The sequence below is a fragment of the Cryptomeria japonica genome, chromosome 11 (genome assembly GCF_030272615.1).
Source record: "Cryptomeria japonica chromosome 11, Sugi_1.0, whole genome shotgun sequence".
Lineage (NCBI taxonomy): Eukaryota > Viridiplantae > Streptophyta > Pinopsida > Cupressales > Cupressaceae > Cryptomeria > Cryptomeria japonica.
This window is the reverse complement of record NC_081415.1, coordinates 159,767,685-159,794,233: the sequence shown is the minus strand read 5'-3', so window position 1 is coordinate 159,794,233 and position 26,549 is coordinate 159,767,685. Positions and strand designations below refer to the sequence as shown.

Here is a 26,549-nt window from a genome sequence, read left to right as displayed (position 1 = left end):
GCTGACATTCTTTTTGTAAGTCCAACGTGTATTATTCTGAATCCCCAACTTGCAATCTTTTTCGCAGTGGTTTCTACATCTACATTTCAAGTAGGATAAATTATTCTCCTTGACTTCTATATCTTGCAACCATGGTCGCCCATTGACACAAAAACATACTTTCTTGGGCACTTTTCTAATTGCCGCGATCTTCATTCTAGCAAACACATATAGGTCCCCATCGGATATATCTTCATCAACCTCCAACAACATTCCTAATGAGTGGCCAATTTTGTCCAAACATTCGTCATTCCAATATTTGATGGGAAAATTATATAATCTAATCCCGATTGGGGATTTGTACGAAGAACATAAAAGCATATTGAAATTGGACACCCAAATTTGTATATAAAAGGGACTGCCGTCGATCATCCACACTCCTCCTTGCAGCACTTTGTTTCTATCCTCTTCCAAAGCAAAGACAATAGTGAAAAAGTTTTTGGGTAGAAATTTGATTATGCAATCAACCTTCCAATTGCTATCTATCCAACGCTTGATGATGGCCCTGGTTCTCCTCTTACCAACAACCCTATAGGTAATAGCCTGATTTTTCATTAACTCTCTATCGATTTCTACTTTGTTTGAAAGATCGATAAAGAGAAGCATGCATTTCCCCTAATAGTATCACAATGAATGTCATCCTCTTTGTCCTCATCCACTCTCTACAAATCCTCTTCCATTCTCTGCAACTTCCCCATTTTCAAATCAATGCATTCATTAAAGTTATGTGTTGTAGAATTGTACTTTTCAAAGTGTTGGTGTAAATAATTATTCATCTTAGATATTATTACACTATACATAAGTTTACTTAGGAAATGCATTTTATAGTAGTTTGGGTATGAGACACTTGGGTGTTTGTGCCACATTGGGATAGTGTGTGTAGGAGAATTTCCACCTTTTTATGGTGTTGATCTTGTTACTACTCTATCATATCCACTTATTGTGGAGTGATAACTCCACCTTCGGTGGGTGATCCACCTCATGTGGAATATTTTATTGTTTCTCCTACCTACCACACCTATTTCCTACCTACCCTTGTTTCTTATTGAGCCACATGTCATGTTTGTGTGCTCACATATCGATATAGCCTTGCCTATTTAAGCAAGCTCATCTTCATTGTATGAACAACGATTGATGATCTAGTTGATCACATTTTGCATCTTGACATAATATAGTTTATTCCTATCAATATTTTGTTCTCTCTTATTTGTGCTTTCCACTGCCTCTAGATCTTGGCAAAATCTCACACAAAGGAAGGCTCCAATAAAATCATTGGGTGTGTTTGTGAGATATTATTATTTATTTATTTATTTTGTGGATTTAATTGGGTGTTTATATTTATTTGTACTTATGATTTATTTGTTTATTTATTTATTGGTATTTGGTTTATTTTTACTATTTATCCCTTTTTATTTATTTATTTATTTAATTATTTTACCTACCTACCCTCTTTTACTATTGAGTTGTTCTTATTATTTAATCTCTTTATACCCATTTGGATTATTAAATTATTATTTATCCTACCTACCCTATTTTATTATTGGTTGAGAGATTTGGGTAAGTTAAATAATATTATTTTATATTTTCTTACCTCGATTTTGTGCATGGTTGGTAAGAAATATTATATTTCGATTATTTTGATGTGGAGATTTTTGTATAGTTTGAATGCAATTTTATTTATTTGGCTTTTGGAGTTTTATCGTGGGTTGGCTTCTTGGAGAAATTTTCTACATTGATTTTGATTGTTTGAAGCTTGGTTTATTTGGCTGGACTTGGAGCGGATTTGAGCATCTTCGAATTTCATTGCCACAACTTCATTTTCTAGGTTGGAGGAATTATTCCTTCTATTTCTTTAATTCTAAAAAGAATTTTTGCATCGTGTCTGTGAAAAGATTGTTTGCGGGAGAGACAAAAAATATTATATGGTTGTTAGATTACTGATATAATTTTATAATTATGCTAAAGTTTGGGGGCTTTCATATTTTATGGATTTTACCTGTTGTGCATTGTCGTGAGGAGATTTGGGACTATGCTTTGTGTTTTGTTGTGTTTGTATTTGGGTCTTCATGGCTGTTAGTTTGGGATTATGTTTATTCTTGTTGTGTGTGCCTTGGAGTTTTCTCTTATCATCCAATGTTCAGGTGATTTTGCAAGGCACCCTATTGTGTATGGTCGGGAGACTATTTTATGTCTATGCGAGAAGGGTTTCTTGTGCATTGGCTTCCATATGTTATTTTATCAAGCTCCTTGATTAATTATCGGTCATTGCATCTTATTTTGATAGACAATATTTTCTGGATTTGATTGTAATTAGTTACTTCTGTTTTCTGAGTTTTACTATTAAAAGCGCTAAACTTATTTTTGTATGCACTATAATAATGAATGTGTTGTTCCCCTATGAGAATGCACTATAGAAATTATTATATGCATTGCCAAATTAGGAAAAGGTGCTAACTTGAGTAATGAAAGCACTAATTTGTTTGTTGAATGCATTGGAGTCTCTGTCATAAGCACTATTTTGTCTGTTAAAAGCACTATTCTGATAGGCAAGGGTGCTAAACTATTTATCACATGCACCAAATTGTTTAACAAAAGAGCTAAACTACCTTGTTTAATTGTTTGAGATCATTTTGACTTTCTGAGTCATTTTTCCTGAGTCTGATTTTGTACCAGAGATTGTATTTTGGTGTTTATGTGATTATCAAAGATGTTTATTGTCAGATTTGGATATTTATTTAAGATTTTGGCTTTGGCAAGATGGTTTATACCTTGTCGTTGAGGGATGTATGTATTGGTTTGGTTCCAGCAAGAAGGTTCATTCCTTGCTGTAGAGTATTATTTTGTGATAGCTCCAGTGAGATGATGTGTGCCTCGTTGTAGAGGAATATGTTGCTTTGTTGAGCAAGAGAAAATTGTCTTGCTCTTGTTTATTGATGTTTTTGATTATTGATGAGGCTCTTGGTTATATGTTGGCATTATGGCATTTTGTCTAATGATCTTATTTCATATTTATATATGGATATTGTATGGTGTTTATGGTTGAACCTCCTTATTGATGTTATTGTCGTGTTTACCCAAAGGTCTTGGAACATGGTTAGGGGGAATGAGCTTCTGTGTGATGGTCAGGGTCATGAAAGAATAGGTTGTCAAGAGGTTCCTTGTAAGGATGCTTGGAGTCTAGACCACCAAGAATGCATTGGAAGTTTTCTTGATTTTAAATAAGTGATAACCATAATAATTAATTAGTAGTGTTGGGTAATTAGGACTCACCTAAACAAGATAATTAAATGGATTTTGGTGCCCCACCTCATAGCCCTTGAGTGGAGACTCGGGATGAGCTTGGGAATATCATCAAGACGGTAAACCTTACTCCCTTGATTCTCTCATAGGTTGAGATGGTTCCACATGTCTATCAGGGTGCGGTATTATTCCTTCTTTGTGAGGATAGCATGCAATGACATGTCTATCAGAGTGTGGCATTATCCCTTCTTCGTGAGGATAGGATGTGATGACACTCTTCCCTACGTGTCCTTGTTCGTTATGCCATGGTTGTTGGTTAGCCTCTGGGAGTTTATTATTTTTGGTTAGCCTTGTGATGTGGTTTGATTATTGTTATATGGTTGCTCTTTTTTGGAGTTTTTTTTGTTCATGTCATTTGGTTGTTAGGTGTCAGCCTAGGTCTAGAGTGTGTGTGGGACCTTGTGTTATCTACTAGCATGGGAGGTGGTTCCTTAATAGTTCCACATGGTCAAGTGGTTTGATGCCTTATTTTATTGGGATGTTCTTCATTGGATGCTTTTGCACAAAGATGTGGATTCTTTATCTCTTCAACGTATGGACGAATTCTTGTAGCAAATTGTTGTATATATTTATGTAACATTAAACAATGTTGTAATAGTGATTCATGTGGCATTTATACTAGTAGGATAGGAATTTATGTACCAAGAGATAGTTGTATCTATAAATGGGGACTATGTATCTTGATGTTAAAGGATCTTGTATTCTTATGTAATGGGAATTGACGTAGTAGTTTGTGTGTAATGTCTTGTAGTAGTTTATGTATTGTAATCCTATCTGATTCTATGTTGCATCTTGGATGTTGTACATTTATGGAAATATAGATTTAGATTCATGGTTAAATTAAAGGGTTGCTATTGGCTTGGTGATATGGATGCTTTATGATGTAATGAGGATATTGGATTAGTCTTGAATGGTTTAGAGTATATGTCCTTTGTTGTAAATGAAGTTACTCCTTAACACCCTTGTCTCTTGAATGTGGTTGTGTATGAATATTATGTTGGATATATATGTGATTATTATTAATGATGGAAATGAACTAGACATGTTGTAGGAGATGGTTTAGTAATAGGTAATGATGGTATATTGAATGATTAAGATAATGGAATAAGAGATGTTATCGGTTACTATTTATGTGTTTGTATGGCATTAAATCCTAGTCATGTGCGATTCATTAAGATATGGAGATCGAATAATGATATTGCCAAAAAAAGGATATTTAGTATGCATTATGTTATGGAAGTAGAAGGGACTAGGAACATTTGGAATTGGTGCTTAAAAATGAACCCAAGAAAATAATTGGTAATTGGATTTAATGGAATGTAGTTATGATGGCTTAACTAAATGGATGGTCTCTTATGTTACTGTAAGAAGTAAATGTTAGGATTTGGATGTAGATTCAAATAAAGATGTTAGAATGTGATGAAATTCTATGATGTTAGTTATGTTCATGTACTTAGTGTTATGTTAGGTAATGGCATTGAGATTCCCTAGGGAATGTTAATTGATGAGTTGATATTTATTCTTCTTGTGTATTGTGCTCAATTGCATTTGTGTATATGAGTTATAACTGTTGCATTAGTTAATTATTTCATTTTTTTTAATCTCTATTTGGTAGCTAGTTGGTTAATTCTCTAGGGTATTTTGGTGGGCATTACAATATGTATATATATATGTATACATATATATAATGTGTGTGTGTGTGTGTGTGTGTGTGTATACATGTGTGTGTGTGTGTGTATATATATATATATATATATGTTTGTATGTATTTATGTATACACACACACATATATGTATGTATGTATGTATATACATATACATATACATATACATATACATATACATATATACATGTACATGGACATGTATATACATATAATGTATATGCATATATAAATGTACATGTATATATGCATATACATTATATGTATATATGTATATGTATATGTATATGTATATGTATATGCATATATATGTGTATATATATGTATACATATATACATATACATATACACACACACCCAAGTATACATCTCTTCTTATTATCTCTTCATACTATCCTTCTCTTTGTTACATTTTATTTTATTCAAGAGATCTTCAACACCCTTTTATTAGTTTTCGGTCGAAGCCCCAAATAAATATTTAATATGGCTAAACACATCACCTAGGATACACCATAAATACACATTTGTTTACATAATTCAATTTATCTATTTCTTGTGAGAGGTGTACACTATCCTTTTCCTAACAAAATAAATGACATAACATGATAAAGGAGAAACACAAATAATAAAAATGACACAAAATATACTATGTAAAATAGTCATTTTACAATTTACCTTTTCAAGTGGTCTTGTGGTCAAATTCTATCCCCTAATTATAATAGTAAACATTTAATTATTTATGCGTTCACCCCTACTAAAAAAATATTTATGTGAGAAAAAGAATATAATTTTTTTCTATGTAAAGCACCTCTCCTCCAACCACCCCCAATAACATAACATAGTATTTTCATAGTATGTTATAGTTTTACTCTAAAAGAACATCTTTTAACCACCTCCAACAATATAATTGTAAAGGAAATAAACTTTGTCTAAGCTTATCTAGGCCAATCTAATAAAAAATTCATATACATAAGCATAAATCAAGCTAGAGTCGTTAAGTGAAAGTTGTGGGTCTAGATAAATTCATAATTAAATGCTTAGGATATTAAATAAAAAGTAGATTTGGGTGCTTGGATCTAGGAACAAGTATGGATAATTGTGAAGTAATTTTAGACTCTGACTTTGCCTCAAATATATACAAGATCGGTGCCTCTTCTTAGGTTGACTATATGAGTCTAGATCAATTTTATAGAGGTGGATCTACTTTGTGAGCCATAAAACTAGCCTTGCAACTTGTACACTTATTCTCTCTAGTTTATTTAATTTGCTAATATTTTCTCTATTGAAAATAACGACAATTTTAAAGAATAACTTAGAGGATTGGCAAATTGCTAGAGATTAAATTCTCCTAGGTCAACCCCTAGAAAAGGTAGGATGCCTTTAGATACAAGTATGTAATAATAAATTATGCAATTGTGTGTTTAGTTGACACATAATAGCAAGTGGAATGGGTAATAACTGTCCGATTTTAAATGTAAATTTTAGAATTTTAATGATCAACTTTGTATAAGTGAAATTTAAATCACATCTATAGGATTGACCCAAGATAAGGACTTAGTATTATCTATGTAGGGAATGCATATCTACATGCGGAGGATGTCATAGATGTAGATAGTATGGGAAAATTTGCAAGCATAGGTTTATACATGGAGATGTGTGAATGTTAAAGAAATGAGCCCAACTTCGCACAAAATTTTATCATTTGTCAATCATATGTAATTGTATTAAAAATTTCTCTCAAAATGAATACAAACCTAAATAAGAATTGACATCCATTATTATGCAAATTTCACCACTACCATAATAGCTTGTTTATAGTGTATTATAACTTTCCTTCTATACTATAATCAATTAATGCATCTATGCACATAAAAAATGTAGTGACTAATAATTAAAATTTTCACACCTATAATATGAAAAATAATATATGAATTACCATTAATTTACTAACCAAAGATCAATCTAGAACTCCCTTGGATTGTTAGTAACCTTATGCACTCTTTAGATTTTATTAATATTCTTCGTGAGTTCCTTTGCATTGTAATTGTCCTTATGTTGTTTTGATCATATGTGGATAATACCTATGATATGGGTAATACCTCCATGCAGATAATATCTTCGTCATAGAAAAGTTGGACCCTCAGATTTGGCATGCGGCAAATCTTCACATATTATATGTAAAAATTATACGTAGAACAGGAAAAACTCGATCCTTTAGAGATATTTTAAATTCTGGTTGCAGGCCTGAACTTCAATATCTCTTTAGTTTGTCTATATATGTCAACCCACCTACTCTGAATGATATACAACAATCACCTGTTCTGTTTTATAATCACTAAGTACAAATTCCTGTTTGTGATTATTTAACAGTTACTGAATACATAGTTCTTTTGAATCTCTGTTCAGGTATAGTTTATGAATGCTATTTGGTGTTGTTTTCATCATGTTTATCACTGTAAAATTTTGTTAGGATGGTGATTTGACATTTTTTATGAATAAAAACTAATGATTCATATTGGAATCCATTGCTTTCATGGGTTTAAAGTCAGATTTTGTATATCATTTGACAGAAGGTGTAATGTTTTGGTCTTTGTAGGATCACCATAATGTTTGGACGCCGCCACAACCACCATGATCAGCAACAGCCAGCTCCAGCTCCTCAAAGTGGTGCTCCCAATCCTCCAGTCTCTGTACAAGGGGAGACTGTGAGGATCTACTGTGAAGCCAATCCTGATTACCATCTGGCCAACTTTAATGGTCATGTTGTCATGACAGCTGCTAATGAGTCTGACCCCAATCAGGTTGGCTCTAATAGCACTTATGTTATGTACAGGAGGTTTTCACAGTCCATGACAATAAGACTGTGAGTTTAAAAGCTTAGGAAAGAAAACAGTCTGTTTTGTTTGCATCAATTTGTCAGATCACACTAGGTGTTTCATCATCGTCAGGATTAAGATCTAAAGATCATCTCACTTCATGTTTTCTATTCAGGATAAGGAAATAAGGATGATTGATCAGAAACATTTATGCAGACAGTTTTTTAAGCATTTAGATTCTACGATGAGTATCAATGTGGGCGATCTAGGAAATTTACTTATTGATTGGTTATGATGGTTATGATGGTAGAGTTTTGCACCAGTGTAAGTGGGTATCTGTTATTTTCAAGGTGGCTGATTAATTGGGTATGATGGTTGGATTTTACAGCAATGGATTATGGACACTTCATGGAGTGTGAGGGCCAAGGATGAAGCAGGATATCCTGCATTTGCCTTGGTAAACAGGGCTACAGGCCAGGCTCTAAGGCATGGACGTTCAGAGAGTGAAAGGGTTATGATTTCTTACACCCTTCTGTTTTAACATGGTGTTTTGAGGAATTATCAGAGGGTTTAGTACTCTGGGATTGAAATTACTTGTATGCTTGGATTGTGTAGGTTACCTTGGGCCCATATCACCTCGATGATTTGAATGAGGCTGTTCTGTTTACCCAGGGTGCTGATGTGGGCAGGGGGTATCAGTGCATCAGGCCTGTGAACAACATTCTCATAAATCTGGAAGCCATGTTTGAAGATGATAAACATCATCGTGGAATTCACGAAGGGGCAGCGATTGCTCTGTTCAAATGGAACAAGAAGGAGAATCAGAAATGGAAGATCAGTCCCATCTGTAAGTTCCTATGATTTATAGCTGTGATGTTTGACTTTGCATAGTACAGTGATCTAATAATGGCGATCTTACTGAAAACCGATTTTGATTCAGCCGTGTTAGTGTACTGATCACCGATTTTGATTTAGCCTCTGTTAATGTTGTGTTCCTCTTTACTTTTGATTGATACAAAATTTATAGTTATCCAAACCCATATTAATAGAGTCTTCATTGTTTGAAAATTTGATGACTCTGTTAAGTTCTAGAATTTCAATGGTGTCATAATGTATACCCTTTTTCCAAAAACCCAAATGGGCTAAACCTCTTTTAGTTTGATCGTTTCTGTAAAGTTCTGGGCTCACCATGGTCTAGTAATGGAGACACCAAAATCAACGTTAGTTGAACCTTCTACATTAAAGTGATCTATCCAGTCTTGGTCTAAAAGCAGAGAGCTTATCCGAGGAGCAAGATTAGAATTTTGTCTCTAATCTTCTTAAATATATATTTTCTTTAATATTGATTAAATCACTATTCTCGTTTAATCTCCGTAATTTAATGGTGTCTCCATTGGATCAAGTGATCTGATCAAGGAGAGGTCATCACATAATCTCAGAGGATTTGATCTATATCTCTATATGTTCTATGATGTCTCCATTGGCTCAAGAGGTCTCATCAAGAAGAGATCACAAAATCCCAGAGGGTTTTATCTATTTCTCGAAATGTTCTATGTTCTCATTGAATTGTATGAGATTTTCTGAGAATTGGTCTTAAATTATGTTTTTTGAAATGTGATAAGTGAGCTCATCTCATGGAGGGTCTGGGCATCGTTCTGAGGAGGAACCTTGGGGTCCTACGGTTAGGATTTATTGCGAAGCCAATCCAGACTTTTTCATGGCTGCCCAGGGCCAACTTCCTGTGCTTGCTCTAGGAACCGCTTATGATCCTCATCAGGTAACTTCCATTTGTAATCTTAAAATCCTTTCAAGGAATTTACCATTAATTTACTTAAATGTGGCTTCTTTTTAACATCAATGTTTATTTCTTTTGGTAGCAATGGATCAAAGTGGATTCGTGGGGTCTTAGGGTGAAGGATGATGTTGGATTCCCTGCCTTTGCATTGGTGAATAAGGCTACAAAGCAGGCTCTAAAACATGGAAATAAAGAATGGGACCAGGTAAGACCATTTATCTTCTTGTAGTTGCATTTTCAGGCATAAGATCATATTGACTGTCCGTGAGCCCACTATCTTGTACAAATTCAATTGGGAAGTGTCTTGATTGTTACTGGATTTAATTGTGTGATTGAATTTTCATCAATATTTTGAATCATATTCTATGATCTATCATCAGAATAAATAAACTTAAAAAGAAGTAAGCATATTATTTTTTAATTGAAACTCTATATCCAAAATAGATATGCTAACTCTTTAGACTCAGGTCATTTCTTATTCTTTTTCAATTGGTTTCCCCAGTTGGCAAAATCAATTTTGGGATTACTTGGCTCCCTTGGCTTTTGGCAAACTTGACTATCTCTTAACCCTTTCCTGTTGAAGGATTTCTATATACACTTAAAAACGTGGATTATCATTTGATCAGTGAGCTTCACCTCCTTAAAAATCAAATTGAGATAAGAACTATGGTAGCTCTATTGGAAATTTGAGAATTGTGTCCTGATCTTCTGTGAATGGCATTGAGCAGATATACTTGGCAGATTACAACCCCAACAAGTTGGATGAATCAGTTCTCTGGACCCAAAGTGAAGATGTTGGGCATGGGTACCAGACCCTCAGGCCTGCAAATAACATACAACTCAATATGGATGCCAAAGGAGCTAATGGTGAAACTGGTGGAATCCATCATGGAAATGAGCTCATTCTCTTCAGCTGGAAGAAGCAAAGCAATCAGAAATGGAAGCTGCAGCCTCTTTGTAAGTAACTCAACCTCTTTTAGATGGTTTTTTTTTCCTTGATTAACAATTTCAATGGCTCAAAATGAAATCTGGGTGTCTCTTTTTCTACTGCTAGATAACCTATAACAACAAAATATTTCTGTTTGAATTTGATACTTTTAGTACTTGTAGGTCTTGCTTTGATTAATACATTTGGGCTAATTTATTTTCAATGTATTATATAATGTGTGCAGAGACGGGGATGATTTTGGTTTGGCAAATCTAAAATAAAAGAGAAACTGCAGCAGTTTAGAACTGCATTTTGTGGTATAGTCTAATTAGCTTTGGAAGAATATATTTTGCATGTAGTTTTTTTTTGACATAGGATGTAATGTGTGAGATCTAAAATAATAAGAGACCTGTTGGAGGTACTTTGTATTTAGCATTTGTTCTACTTATAAGGTTGAAACCATTTCAAATATAAAATAAAATAAATATAATTTATCAGAAAAGTGTTATATTTGATCAATAATATTTTGGAATAATAATAATATAAAGAAATACTAAATTTTTACAATTTAATTTATAAGAAAAACGTTATATTTGATCAATAGTATTTTGGAATAATAATAGTATTTAAAATTTTGATAATGAAAAATTATTATAAAAATAATTATTAATTAGATTTATAAATTTAATAGATATGTTGATACTAAAATTTTATTGATATTAGATAATTTTCTTCCTCTAATCAAATATTGAGTTAAATGGAAGATGATAAAAAGTTTATGTAATTTTCAATAATCATTAGGAAGATGGAAATCATTACAATAAATCTATATATGCACTAAATATCTAGAAAGCTAGTATACAATAGATTAATCTTATTATATTGAAAGAGGATAAATTTTTTTGTGGATTACAATGATAAAAGCAACTAAGGTCAACCCACATATTATTATAAGAGATCATATTAACAAATCATGTTGGGTACTAATGTTGGGGGTTTGGATGCCAAGATCCTTGTTGGTGGTTTTGTTCCTCCCAAACTTGGTGTCTCTGACCCAGTTCTGGACTTGGATACCTTGGCGATTGCTGCTGGTGCTAGTGACGACCTTCCTGCGGGTGAGACTACTATGCCTAGACCCTTTGCTGGGAAGCGTAGCTTTGCCTATGTGGCTAAATCTGTTGCCCAGCCTTCTAGGGAGGTTCATCCTCTTCCTTGTGCCAATACCTCTCCTGTTGTGGTCTGTGGTCGTGAGGTTATGGAGAATGTGGAATTCTATCAACGCAGTGCTCTGGTCTGCAAATTTACTGGGTTTTGGCCTTCCCTCCTGAACCTTCATCGCTGGGTGAGTGATTCCTGGAAGCCCCATATTTCTTATGGCATTAAGCTTTTCCCTTGTGCTAAGGGGTTTTTTGTTGCTTCCTTTGCCTCTACTCATGATCGTGATTTGATTTTGGGTAAGCTATGGTCTTGGGAGGATCACTCCCTCTCCCTTAAGCCCCGGACTCCTTCCTTCAACCCCCTTACGAAATCTCTCTCTATTCGTCCGGTTTGGGTCCGCCTCCCCAATCTCCCCCTCCATTTCTGGAAACCTTTTTATTTTGAGGCCATCGGTAACTCCATTGGCAGCTTCTTGAAGGTTGATGATGCCATGTTCTCCATGGGTCATTCTACCTTTGCTTGCCTATTAATTGATGTTGACATATCGTTGGCCCTCCCCAGGGATGTGGTTCTTATAGTCGGGGACATGCCTTGGACTCAACTGTTGGATTATGAGGGCCTCCCGTTTTGCTGTCGAAGGTGTTTCTCAATGAGTCTCCTTGCTTCTGACTATTCTATCTCTCGCCGTAAAGGTGCTACTACTTGGTGGAAGGATTCTATGGATGACCACTTGACGATTAATGCTTCAGATTCTGTTTCGGTTGATTCATCTCAAGATGAGTTGCCCCTTACTGGTGTTGAAGCCTTAGTTGATGTTACTGTTGTTGCGACCCCTTCCACCCCCGTGGATCCTCCTATTGTTGCTCCTGCTTCTCACTTTCACTCTTCTCCTGGCGTCTCTTCTCTTGCTGATGCTCTGCTACAACAGCCTGTTGCCGCTCTACAATAGCAATCTGGCAGTGACTCTGCAGGGTATTCCCCGCTTGTTTCTTCTTCGAAAGTTCCTACTGTTAGTGTTGCCTGGATGGTTGTTTGTCGTAGGCGGAAAGGAAAATCTAACCACCTTTCCCAAGCCCTCCTTTCTCAAGATTCGAGGTTTTCTCCCCCCTCTTGATTTGGATTAGGTGTTGATGGTTTGACAGGTTGGTTAGGTCGGTCTGACTTTGTCCTTTTGGGGTTTGCACCCCTGCTTGGTCTTTAAAATTTGATAGCCTTTGGCTTTGTAAAGGGTCAGCACCCTTCTTAACGTTGCTTTGTTTCAAAAACAATTAGCAATAGTTATCGCTAATTGTAGAGGGATTAAGGTCTCTTTGTTAAGGGTCAGTGCCCTAGTTCATGCTACTTTTTTAATAAAAAACAAATCATACTATAGTTAGGTGTGTAAAAATATCTTATTAATAGAATGTTTCACATTGTTAGGATTATCTATGCACAATTAAAAAAATTGATTTAAATTTAAGTACCAAGATCACCACATTACTTTAATGACGCAATCTTAGATTCATCACAACTCATCACATACAAAATTTTCCAACTTATGGTGCATCTAAAATAATCCTACTTGAAGTTGGCTAATTTAATCCATTATGAATTACTTATTTATCATTTTATGAACATTTTCATTCATCTTTTGTTGTTTCTAAGATCCTTAAGGAAAATTTATTAGATTAAATTGTGAACTTTTTCTATATCTTTCATATAACAACACTTTCAAAAATGCCAACTAATAAATTATATGGGACAAATTTGTCATGCATTCTTAGAGGTCATATTCAAGTGAAATGCAATCTAAACATAATAGAAAGAAGAAAGTTATATTTTATTCCTCTATGGGTTCTTGTAATCCAATGATTAGGATAGCATATCCACATAGAGGAGAAAGTTTACCTTGCACTTTACATGGATTGTTAGTTTTTGGCAGTGTAAAACAATGTCCTCAAATAAAAAAAAATTGCATCCAAAATTCACAACAAATTTGATATTCCTTCTCATCAGATTGGAGAAAATTTTAGAAGGAAGACTATTTTTGTTCAACTAGTTTAGATCATCTATAATTATATATATTCAAATTTGAAAGAACTACATTAAGTTTCTAAAGAAAGCATTAACATGTTTTGATCAAAATCAACAATCTTGACATAGCCTGATGAATAAAGCCTTGGTAATTTGTTTATAATCATTTAAGTTTTATGTGCTTTTTATTGTAAGCATGTCAAAGTGGCATGTAAATGTAATTACATAGTTAGTTACCTCTAATACTTGTTAGAGCATTTTTTAATCTAGGTATGCTTTTCTAGGTATGAATATCATCTAACTAAAGGTATAATAGTGTTTTTGTACTTTTAGGATCACCATAATGTTTGGACACCACCACCAATATCATGATTAGTAACAACCAACTCTAACCCTTCAAATAGATGCTACCTATTAGGGATAATATTAAAACCTAAAAAGTTGTATTTTATCTCTAAACCCTCAATACTTAAGCATCCCTTATCAACAATAAACCCTAAAACATAGTCCCTAAACCCTAAACCCTAAAACATGACATTAGTAATTTAGCACTAAACCCTAAAACAACTAATTTAATCCCTAGATTCATAATACTAAAATTTACATCATCAACCATATATCCTAAACACTAAACCTTAAAACCTATACAGTTTACCATAAAACTTGACATTAGCTATATATAACACTAAAATATAAAAATTTCAATTTAATCCTTAAACCCTCAATACTCAACCATCAATACTCGACCCTCCATCATCAACCAAAAAACTTAAACCCTTAATGGTCAACCCTCCATCAACAATTTTGTGAACCCTAAGCCTTCAACACTCAACCCTGCATCATTAATTATAAACCATAAATCATCACCCTACACCCTAAATGTTAAACCCTCAAAGCTTAACCTTTCATCATCAGTTGTAAACCCTTAATCCTAAGCCCTAAACCCTATACCCTCAATCATAGGCCAAAAACCTTAAACATTATGCCCTCAATCCCAGGCCTTAAACCCTAAACCATATCTACCTTTAGTTACTTTGCACTTAAACACTAAAGGTTAAACCCTCTACCATGAACCTTAGGCCCTAAACCCCTTTTCCTCAATTTTGTAGGTCTTAAACCATATACCCTCAACCACAAACCATATAGTCTCAATCCTAAACCCTATACCATCAACCCTAAACCCTAAACCATATACTCTCAACCCTAAACCCTTAACACTCAGCCCTAAACCCTATACCCTCAACCCTAAACCATATACCCTCAACCATAAACCCTATGCCCTCAACCCTCAACCCTCAACCCTATACCCTCAACTCCAAACTCTATACTCTTAACCCAAAACCCTAAATCCTATGCTCTCAAACCTCAACCCTAATCCCTATACCATCAACCCTAAATGCAATACTCTCAACCATTAACCCTAAATAATATACTCTCAACCCTCAACCCTAAATCCTATATCCTCAACTGTAAACCCCATGTCTAGAGAGAGATAAAGGTCCATTGAGAGAAAGAGAGAGGAGGAGGAATGGAATGAGAAAGTGGTTTTTCTTCACATTTTCAATTTTTCATTCTAGTAATCTGATGTTATTTCTTACTTTTGGAATTTCCAAACCTTGGGCATCCAACTCAAATGGTTGGATTGACATTTTAATGACCAAAGATGTGTTTTTGATAAAAAAATTTACATGACACAATGATGAGTGTATTGTCCATCAATTTTGCATTTCATTCAATGCAAATTTAAAAAATAACACACTAGCATTAAGCTCTTTCATATTTTTTTCTTTGAGTATATTTAGGTTATATAATCTTTAATTTCTTTTGTTAGTGTCTCCACTTTTGTTTGTCACAAATTGACATATGGTATATTTGGCTTCATTTTTTATGCATTCTTTAATATTTAAAGTAAATTACATTTTTAGAAACTAGACTCTATTCTATACCGTGCAGTAAAAAAAATCATTTTCAATTAGTTTCCATAAAATTTAGGTCTTTGCATGCTCATTTTTGGTTTCTCAAGTAGTAGTCAATTTCAGAATTAGTAAAAAATAACTTATTTATTTAAAAGTTAGAAAAAAAATCAAGCATAAACTACATGGTATTAGCTAATTTTTTAATAAAGTGATTTTTGAAATACTAAAAAAAAAATTAATTTTAGGGGGTTCACATCAAACCCTATGTTACGTTTTTTTAATAGAAATAAGACCACTTTGTGTCGCCCCCCTTTTTGAACCCATTAATCTCCTCCATTTTCAAAAGTAAATAGTAATTTAGAAAGTAGGGGTCTTCAATTTATCATCCAAGATCAATCTTTTTTATTTAAGAAAAAAGTGACCATTTAAGAACCCTTTTTGGTCCCCCATTTCAATGCACATACCCTAAATAGGTTTAGGTGTGAGGTAGTTCATTTGTAATTTTTATTTAGAAGTGGTCTTGGGATTAATTACTATCTTGCAATTTCAACATCAAACATGTGAGTAAATTAATGTGTTTGCCCCTTCTGTAAAAACATCTACAAATTAGAAAGAGTACACAACCCTTTTTCTATATGAACCACCCATCCTCTAATCACCCCCAACAAAAAAATATGGTTTATTCATAATGTTTTCTAATTTCTATCTTAAGGCACCTTTCCCTCCAATTAAGTCATTATCATTTACCATTGACCTCATCACTTAAATATTATCAAGCCAACTTATTCTTGTAAACATCGCAATAATCATCATCACCATTGGCACATTCATTATAATTATAATTATTTATTGTCCCAACATATTGAAAGTGTGAAAAACATATAATGTTAATTGAGCATGCAAAATTCATAAAACAATGAAAGCAACTAAACCAACTGAGCTTATACCTTCTCAAACTCCTCTAATTGAGCTAGAAGTGGAATGCACCCATGCTCCACTTGATTTTCTCCTTGATGAGTAGATGTGAGATTAGAGATAGTCTCCAAAGCTACACAACAATGTGGATGACAAGATCAAAAGTGATGGATTATGAAGATGGATTGAGGCCAAATTTGAGCATTTATGTGTATGCAATGGAAGGAATTTGGACTCACATCGATGGCATGACAATGTGATGGAAGTGGAGGATTTGTGAAGGGAAGAGACTCCAATTTATATACTTGAGGGGATCAAAATTGATGGTTGAGTTTGAAGAAGAATGGAAGACTAAGATTGAAAAAGGATGAGGTGGCTTGAGAGAGGATAAGTGAGAGATCCAAGAGATTTTGACATAAAGGCATTTATTTTCTCTACACACCTCAAGGACATGGGGAAGAGAACCCAAGTACACTAATAAGAGGAACAAGGAATTGAAAACTCTTTGGGAAGGAGAAAAGGAATTAAAAATTCCTTGGGAAAAGAAGTATGGGGAGAATAAAAATATTAAGCAATTAAAAATTCATTGGGAAGGGGGAGCATGGGAAGAATAAAGGAATTCAAAATTCTTTGGATAGACAAAAGTGGGTGGCATTTAAGGTTGGAAGGTAAGATGGGAAAGCTATTTATGATATGTATTTGACTCATTACTAATCATGGGGATTAGGAATGTGAAAGTGATTAGTGGGAGTGATTAGGTGAGATGACGAAGGATTAAGGGAGCAAGTGGGAAAGATAGGAGGATGTGACATGAAGAGAGAGAATGAGGGGAATTTAAAACTAGAGGAAATGATAATGAAGATTAGGCTTAATGAATGAGATTAAATTGAGGGTTTGTAGGAATCATGATATTAGTTAATTAATTGTACATTAATTAACTAATTGTGATTAGAAGAAATATTGAAGGGGTGGCTAAGGTCAATGATTAAATGAATTTTTAAAAGAATGGGGAATTTATATAATTAATTATGGCTAGGAATAAAATTAATTAAATTAAATTAAATTAAATTTAAGAAGAATAAGGACTAACATAATTAATACAATTAATTATGCAAGAATGGATAAATTAATTAAATATTAATTAATTTTAAACATCTACATTTTGCCCCTTTTACATGGTGGCAATAAATTATAGATGGGTAAAAGAAGAAAAGGATGCCCCAACATGAAAAATAAAGAATTGTAGGTGGGATGCAGGAAAGGGATGTCCCCTCAAGAATTTAATTGAAAATTTAAATTTTGCGACAAAATTTTTGAAAACAGAAGAAAAGAGAAGAGAAGAGAGAAAAAGAGGAGAGGAAGAAAGTAGGGAAGAAGAAAAATGGAGTGAAAAATGGGCATTAGAAGGGTGAAAGAAGGGCATACGGAGACCATGGAAGGGTCATTTTTACACACCTAGTAGACAAGTGACAGAGAGAATAGAGCTCAATGTTGATCCTGGCACACCATATGCAGAGAGGAGTGCACATCTGACTCTACCAGCGGTCGACCGAGCATGGAGATCTAGTGAGTACCTTATCCCATCTCAGTGTTTTAGTAGATAGGCACAATAAATGTGCATTTAATGCTAGGGTACAAGTTGGAAAAGTTAGCAGGGCATCAACGTTGATTTCTTGTTCGACATATGTACCCTCTAGCTGTGTCTTCGCCTAGAGAGCCATATCTATGTAGATGGTCAATATCTGCAGGGATGGGAGGCACATGCATAGACGATGTTTGGGAAAATGCCATATGTGCTGGGCTAGAAAGGGGGGCTAGGCTATAAAGCAATGTCTCTTCTTGTGGAATGATACCTCACTCATTGTGTGAACAAGTAGTGATTATTGATCAGAGATCACCTATTATTGCTAAGACCACATGGTTCCAGGGTACGAGGTACAAAAATTTAGGAGGATCACTTAGCATACAAGCTCCATAGCCCCCACCATTAGGTCCTACATTAGGAGGGGTAGATCTAGCTGTGGACAAGGAGAGCATTGGGCAAGGTATAGTTCAAAGACCCAACCATTTTTGGATGACTCTTTGGGGATATGATTTCATTGTACTATGATTTGACAAAACATTATTTTTGATATATATGAGAGGACTATTATTTATTGTGATGATTCATTTATTGGTGTTGTATTATGATGGGCATTTATTATGGTTGTCGATGGACTATATATGATTGACTTATGGATGATGATTTTGGTCATGCTTAAGCTAGTGTGATTATGATGAGTGTGATGCATCTAACATGTGTGTGATGCAGGATGGATGGGTATATGTTTATGCCTATATGATGCATTACATGATTACATGGATGCATGATGTTGTTATACTTTTATTATGATCTTGACAAATGTGTGCATATGAAAGATGTACCTAACACATATTTTATGTAGGATGGATTATATATGCATGTTGTATGATGATGCATATATGATATGATGACGATTATGATGGATGCAAGATGATTTTATTATGATGTATGATGTGACGTGATTGTGACATTGGATGATTATGATAAATGGTGATACATATAGATGTGATGTTATGGGGATGTACTTGCATGATTGTTATTGTAATGATATGCATATGAATAATGTAATATATGATAGATGTATATGAAATGAATCTTAATGTGTGCTAGTGATGAAAATGAATCCTAAAATGGGCAATGAACGCTAAAATGAACCTAAGTATGAGTTGAAATAAACCCTAAAATTATTTGATGTGAATTCTAAAATGAAAATGAATAATGCACTTGGCCAATAAAACAATGAATACTAAATGAATTGAAATGAATGCAAGCTAAGACATGTAATGGAAATGAGCACAAACAGTGAAAGCAACCAAATGAAGAAATACAAGCGAAATAAAAGCAACATATTGAATGAATTCAATATAAACAAATGAAGCCTAATGAAAAAATGCAATCTAAACAAATGAAAGTTAATGAACACATGAAATCTAAACAAATGCAAGACAATGAATGAATGTAATCTAAATGGATTCAACCTAATGAATGAATGCAATGTAAACATGTAGGATGAGGTGATGATGCAAATGAGGATATGCATTTTTTTGTGATGTGCCAACCATAGTGCAATAAAATAGGTCAATAGAAGAAGATGAGGGGGTGGATGAATAAATTGGAGTCTTAGGAATATGAAGGGAATGATGGGGGAAGTGCTTTAAGTGTTGTGTATTGTGTGGACCATTCCTAGGTTTTGATGTTGCAATGAATTATCTACACCACTAACTATAGAAATAAAGATGTTATGAATATTCGATGCATGGACTAGACTCTCAAACAATAATTTATCCCTATGCATGCAAGTTTGCATATAAATAAGATGAAATATATGCAAGACTTGTTGGATTGTCCAAGAGAAACCATTAAACATGCCATATTGCAAAAATAATGCTCTAGTATACACCAACCAAGACATACCAAGATATAGGATAATCAGGGCAACCACAAATAAGTATGGTCATGGGACACAAAACAAAAATCAAAGCGAAAAGATCAAGCATGTAAACAAATCACATGGCCAACAAACATCTCTTGCCAAGAGTAGGATGTAGATTTGGATAGGCTATGACGCATGGGAAGGATGCATCCCAATGGGCATGATGATGGATAGATTGATGGATGGAAAAAGACAAATCGATTGTACGATGTTTACAAATGGGATAATGTCTGCTCAGATTTTATTAGCATGTTGTGGATAAGTGTTTTGTTCACGTGCTTGAGTCAATATAATCTTAGCTACATGGGGAAGCTCAATGTAGTGTGATGGGATAAAGATTAGTGTGATGGGATAAATATCAGTGTGATGGGAGAATCCTTGTTCATGGAATTGGAATTAGCTCATCATCTTAGTCAGAAAGGGGAGGCGATGGTCGGAAAGTGATGGGTGTGAAAGTGCATGGCTAGGGCAAAGAATGCCTACACAAATGGGAGGGGGAGGTGAATAGTAGGGATGGATGGTGAATTAATGGCTTACAACACTAAATAAATATAAATTCCAAGGGTGGGTGATGCAAGTAGCGGGGGGGGCGATGACAAATTAATGGCTTACATCACTAAAGAAATATGGATTCAGAGGGTGGTGGGCGAGAGCTTTAAGCATCCAAAGAGATGGTGGATTGACTTATTTACCTTGGTGCCTGACAAAAGGTTTTCACCAAGGTACTTGCCCATAGTGCCACAAAGTGGCTTTCACTAATGGGCGAAAATAATTTTCAAGTTTTTAATTTTTTTTCTTTATCTCATTGTTTTTGGATTTTTCTGCTTTTTCTAAAGTTTTGGGATTTTTTTACTTTTTCTATTTTTTTTGGATTTATTTTCTTTTTGAAAGTTGGGATTCTCTGGAGTCTAGGCATAGAATTTCTTCAAATGGATGATGTTTATGGGCTCATCCAATGGTTCTCCTCCAGGTGTAGCCAATTGGTATGCTCTAAAGCCATATTTAGCAATGATGACATATGGTCCCAACCAATTAGGCTAAAACTTGTGCCTCTTTTCACAACCTTGGAGATTTCTTTGATTTTCCATAAGAACAAGATTACCAATTGTAGTGTCACAAATTGTACACATCTAATTAGGGTTGTCCAATTCCACGCTTAGGTTACCACTCGCCTTAGTGTTTCCCTTTGTATTTTGCATTTTCAAAGTTCCTTTAAGAATTTAATTATTAATTTAATTAAATCTAAGGTCCTCTCTCATCAATTCACATATTATAAAATTGGGCCCTTAACCCTAAGCACACCCCTTTTTATTCTATTTTAATTAATCATAATAAAGTCATATTTACCATCTTCAAAGCATATTTTTGCATGTCTCAACACCTTGGATTGACCTATCGTATTGGATTTGCCTTTGTAATCATGATATTTAACATCCCTAGAAATTTGAAAAAAATCGATTGGACCAGTGTGCTCACCATACCAGTCCCAACTTTTTCTCCCCAAATTTCAAGATCTTAATTTGGCAGTATTATAATGTTCAAAATGCTTTGTGTGAAATTTGATCAATTCTAAGTTGGCCTATTATCAAAATTAAAGTTAGGGTTTCATATATATAACCTTTTCTTTCCTCATTTGAAGGATCCATTTCTCTAGCAATTGAAGTTGGCCTCTTGTGAAGTGAAAGTACAAGTTTATGTGCAATCTACAAGTTTTTACTCAAAATATATGGTAGAACTCTAGTTTGAATTTTAGGTCATAGGAATCTTACAAACACATGAGATTCTAGGGCACACACACTTTTTAATATTTTATTGGCTATTTGTGGAGGTGCAAATCACCAAAATAAGGGTTTTAACTAAGGGAAAACCCTATATAGCTACATACACGTGCCATTTTTCAGATCACAAGTGTAGGTACAGGTTTTTGTCAGAGCTGTGAATTTTTGGGAAGTCTTAGTCAATAGTCAAGGATCCATTTATAAAATTTGGGTGCAGGAGTATAGGATCAGAGTGCCCAATGTCTTGGTCCTAGGACCAGAGTGCCCAATGCCTTGGTCCTCATCATTTAGCTGCAGGTTGTCACAGTTCAGATCAAGTGTACTTCAATTTACAAACTCCTAGTTTTTGGCTCTGTGTAGTGGCAGAGACTAGAGTGCTCAGTGCTCTGGTCTAGCTCAATCAGGCTTAGATTTAAGTATTAAGTGCACATCAGTATTCCCATCTCAAATCTATACTTTTTTTTTTGTTTCATTCCTATGTCAACTTGTTAGTGCAATTATCTTAGTTGTTTTCATATGTTTCATTAGGTTAGTTTGTTATTACTTTTCATTCGACTCATTCCCCTTTCATATCAACAAAGGAATAGAAACCCTAAAAGTATTCCTTGACTCTCTTTCACAAGAGTTGGTCAAATTGAATCACTTCCTTAGGCTCTTTCATATTCCAATGTATGAATGAAAGTGGGATTAGATCCTAAACTACACGATTCCATTTTCATTTATCATAGCAATGTCAAACTCTTAGGCTTTGACTTTCTTGTTGTAGCTAAGATGAAAATGATTTTGATTTAAACCTAGAGATGATTCAAAGATTTGATGCACCATTCATCCAATAATTCAAGCACTTGAATTATAGCCACTTAGTATTCTTCATCTCAAAGTGTTTTGCAGAGACAACCATGGTGAAGGGAGCTTGGTCTCAAGGATAAGGACTACTTCAGAGCCAAAGATGAGGGAATATGGTACATGGATTCTATGGGTGTGCAAATTCTTGTACAGTAGGCCCAAAGGGTGGGATGGAGTTGCAAGTGTTAATCATGAGAAACTTCATTGACCGTAATTTTAAGAATTATAATAAGGGTTTTATTCAAAGTCTCAACTTGACCATTGCCTTGTAGGTAGTGTGGGGTGGAAAGTGGCGTTGAATGTCAAATTTTTGGCATAATTTTTTTACATCTTGATTTTTAAAAAGTTTACCATTATTTGTGATGATGGCCTTTGGGATATCATAACAATAGATTAGATAATTTAGGATAAACTTTGTGATCTATTTATTGATGGTGTAGGTGAGTGGTATGGATTCCACCCACTTGGTGAAATATTCAGTAGTGGCGATGATGAACTTGTGGCCATTGGAGGAGGTGGAATGGATTTTATCGATGAGAACAAGTCCCCACTATGTCAAGGGCCAGGGTGTGATAAGTGACTATAATTCCTATGATGGCATGTGAATTTTATCACCATGCTTTTGACAAGGTAGACATTTTTTTAAGTAGTGATATGTATCTTGTTCCATTATAGGTCAATAATAACCCATTTGAAGTAGCTTTTGTCTCACTATGAAATGGTTAGTGCATAATTAATATCCAATAAATTTAAAAACTATTTAAATAAGATATCAAGAAAGATTGAATAAGAACAACATGAAAACAAGACAAAATATACTCATGAAGCTCCCATTGCAAGTAGCTCTTCCTTGTCCTCCTTGCCTCCACGAACTTTGCTAGCTCTAAAGTTTGACAAATGGAGAGTTGGAGAGAGATGGAGTGAATGTGGATTGCTCTCCTTGTGCTCAACAAGGTAAGTGGATTATTGGATTGGATTTGAGTGATGGATAGGAGGATTTGGATTGAAAGATTGGAGGAAGAAGAGGAGAAAATAGCAGCATGTCAATGCATGAGAAATGGATCTTTTGTGAGGATAATACGCTCCAATTTATAGATTGGAGAAGGCCATTGGAGGGCCAAGATGGATTTGATTATGAAGGGTTGAGATTGATTTGAGATAGAAGGCATGGATCAAGGGTGCCTTGGGAAAATAAACAGGAATATTAAATTCCTTTGGAAAAAGGGGGGAGAAATTTGAATTTCAAACTTGAGGAATTAAAAATTCCAAAATAAGGATGCATTTAGGGATTCAAAGAAATTTGAATTTCTTTGAGATATTCAAAGTTGATGTGACATGAGTGGGAATTAAAAAATTGAGGAATAATGATAAGCATGATTATGAGAGATTCAAGAAGGATCAATTAGGTTGAGTGGGATTAGGAAAAAGTGATTTGTAGGAATCACATGACTAGGTTAATTAATTAAAATTAATTAACTGAGTGGGGTTTAGAGGAAAATATTATTGAGATGACTTTGGAATAATTAATTTATTTGATAAATTAAACATTGGATTATAGTGACAGGATTAATTAAATTAGATTTAATTGATTTTGAGAGGAATAAGGATAACACAATTAAATTAATTTATTATGTTGATAGGCTTAAATTAATTTAATATTAATTTAATTAATTTTAGGTGTCTACAACTTCTTAGCTAGAGTGAGACTGATTGAGTGTGCCCCATGGATACCTTCATGTACCTCTCATAGTGCTTATTCAGCCTCTTCTTTGTTTAAACACTGCAAGAGAGTTCTATCAAATTTCCCTCGAAATAGGGTATCTTTGAAAATAGTGTACTGAATGAATTAGTGAATGAAAGTTTGTTGCTAGATTTTTGTGAGATGAGGTGGGATGATGTTGTTATTAAGGTAATCATATGTGTCTTGATACCAAGGGGAATCATGAACAACAAGGGCACATACCATTTTAGAATTAGGGACGACATATGATGGAACCAGAAGATGTTCAACCAAGAATTCACATCAAGGACTATTATCAAGCATCTATAAGAGGGAATCAATAGTAGCCATAGCATCAATAGCTCTATTGTTAGCTCAGGGAATCTAGTCGGACTAAAGAGAAGAGAAATATTGTTTGAAGTCTTCCACCATGCGATGATAAGGGAGAAACTTGTCATATTTTGTTTGATACTCATCATTGACTTGTTTAATGACCAATTGTGAATCACCATACACATGAAAACCAATTATTTTTTATTTAATAGAAAGGTGGACATCAACAATAAGAGATTCATACTTTGCAATGTTATGTGTACATGAGAAGGCTATCTTGTATGAATTAGGTATGCAATCGCCTTGAGGGGTTACCAAAATAATTCTTGCCCCCAATCCATGTTGTATGCAAGAGCCATCAAAGTATAGCTGCCACTTATTGGACTATGTAATTTTCATGATGGAATCAACTAGGAACTCTATAAGAAAGTGGGGGCATCAACTAATTGATCGACGATGACTTATCCTTTCATATCCTTTCAATCTACATACTCAATGTCAAACTCACTTAGCAACATGCCAATTTAGAATTGTGTCCTATAAGAGTAGTTTTTGAAAGTAAGTACTTGAGAGGATCGATCTTTGAGATGAGCTTAGTCTTGTGATTCAGCATGTAGTGGCAAAGTTTCTAAGTGCTGAAAAATACTACAAGGCATACTCATTCAATAGGGGTGTAGTTGAGAAAATATCCTACTAATGTATGGTTGATGCAGTATATTGCATGCTCGTTCCCTTGCTCATCAACTTGTGCTAGTAATGCCCCCAAGGCCATTGGTGTAGTTGAAATATACAAGAGAAGGGGTTGTCTAGGAATAGGAGGCATCAACAACGATGGAGAAGCTACGTATTATTTGATTTTGCCAAATACCTTTTGACACAAACAATCCCACTAAAATTTAGAGTCCTTTCATAGTAGATGAGTGAAGGGATGTCACCTATTTGCAAGTTGAGCACTGAATTTGTGGATAGACTGGAGGTTTCCTTGAAAACCGTGAAGTTACTTGAGATTCTTCAGTGACAGCATGCCCATGATAGATTTCACCTTAGCTGGATCAACTTCAATTCCTCTTTGTGATACAAAACCTAGGGTATTACCAATAGTAACCCTAAATACACATTTCTTGGATGCTTTACCAACTATTCAAATATTATTTTCAAGACGACGATGTTTCCTTCTTGAGTCTTTGATTTTCTTAGGAGGTCATCCACATAGTCTTCCATAATGTCATGGAGAAAATCATGAAAGATTATGGTCATAGCTCATTAATAAGTGGCTCTAACATTCTTCAATACAAAGGGCATGAATTAATATAAAAATGTTCCCCATGGAGTAGTAAAAGCCATCTTATGTTGTCTTCAATAGCGATTTTATTTTGATTATATCCTAAGAAACCATCCATTAAGGAGAGCATCTCATCTCCAACAGTCAAGTCTGCTATGATGTCAGTGAACATAGGCAGGAGGGAGTCATATTTAGGGCATGCCTTGTTGAGATCTCTAAAGTTAGTACAAATGCGTATGCCCCCAACAGGTTTGCCAACAAGTACTATGTTTGAAACTCATTCTGGATAGTCAATAGGTCAATTGAATCCAACATCTAACATCTTTGGTAGCTCTACTTTGACCAATAGAGTAATTTTTGCTTGATATTCTTTACATTAGTATGTACTGCAAGGTGATGTACCACTAATCTGGGTACAGGCTTGAGATGTCAACATATGACCAGGCGAAGTTGACTTGTGTTTCTTTGAGAAAGTTACCAATTTTATGCTTTTCTTGGTCAATGAGAGACTTAGAAATGAACACATTCTTT

The 26,549-nt window shown here is 34.5% G+C and overlaps 1 protein-coding gene across 1 annotated transcript; it reads left to right on the top strand.

The window, feature by feature from the left end:
- Positions 1-7,609: 7,609 nt before the first annotated feature.
- LOC131066050 (ricin B-like lectin R40C1) lies at positions 7,610-10,935 on the top strand. Its single transcript, XM_059214840.1, has 7 exons — positions 7,610-7,804; positions 8,208-8,330; positions 8,435-8,666; positions 9,442-9,596; positions 9,697-9,819; positions 10,343-10,571; positions 10,787-10,935. Coding segments are annotated over exons 1-7 (1,059 nt in total). The 3' UTR covers positions 10,789-10,935.
- The last annotated feature ends 15,614 nt before the right edge of the window (positions 10,936-26,549 follow it).

Coding starts and splice junctions, on each gene's coding strand:
- LOC131066050 (XM_059214840.1), top strand. CDS start 7,610: ATGTTTGGACGCCGCCACAACCACCATGATCAGCAACAGCCAGCTCCA. Junction 8,667..9,441: donor ATGGAAGATCAGTCCCATCT/GTAAGTTCCTAT, acceptor AAATGTGATAAG/TGAGCTCATCTCATGGAGGG. Junction 9,597..9,696: donor CCGCTTATGATCCTCATCAG/GTAACTTCCATT, acceptor TTCTTTTGGTAG/CAATGGATCAAAGTGGATTC.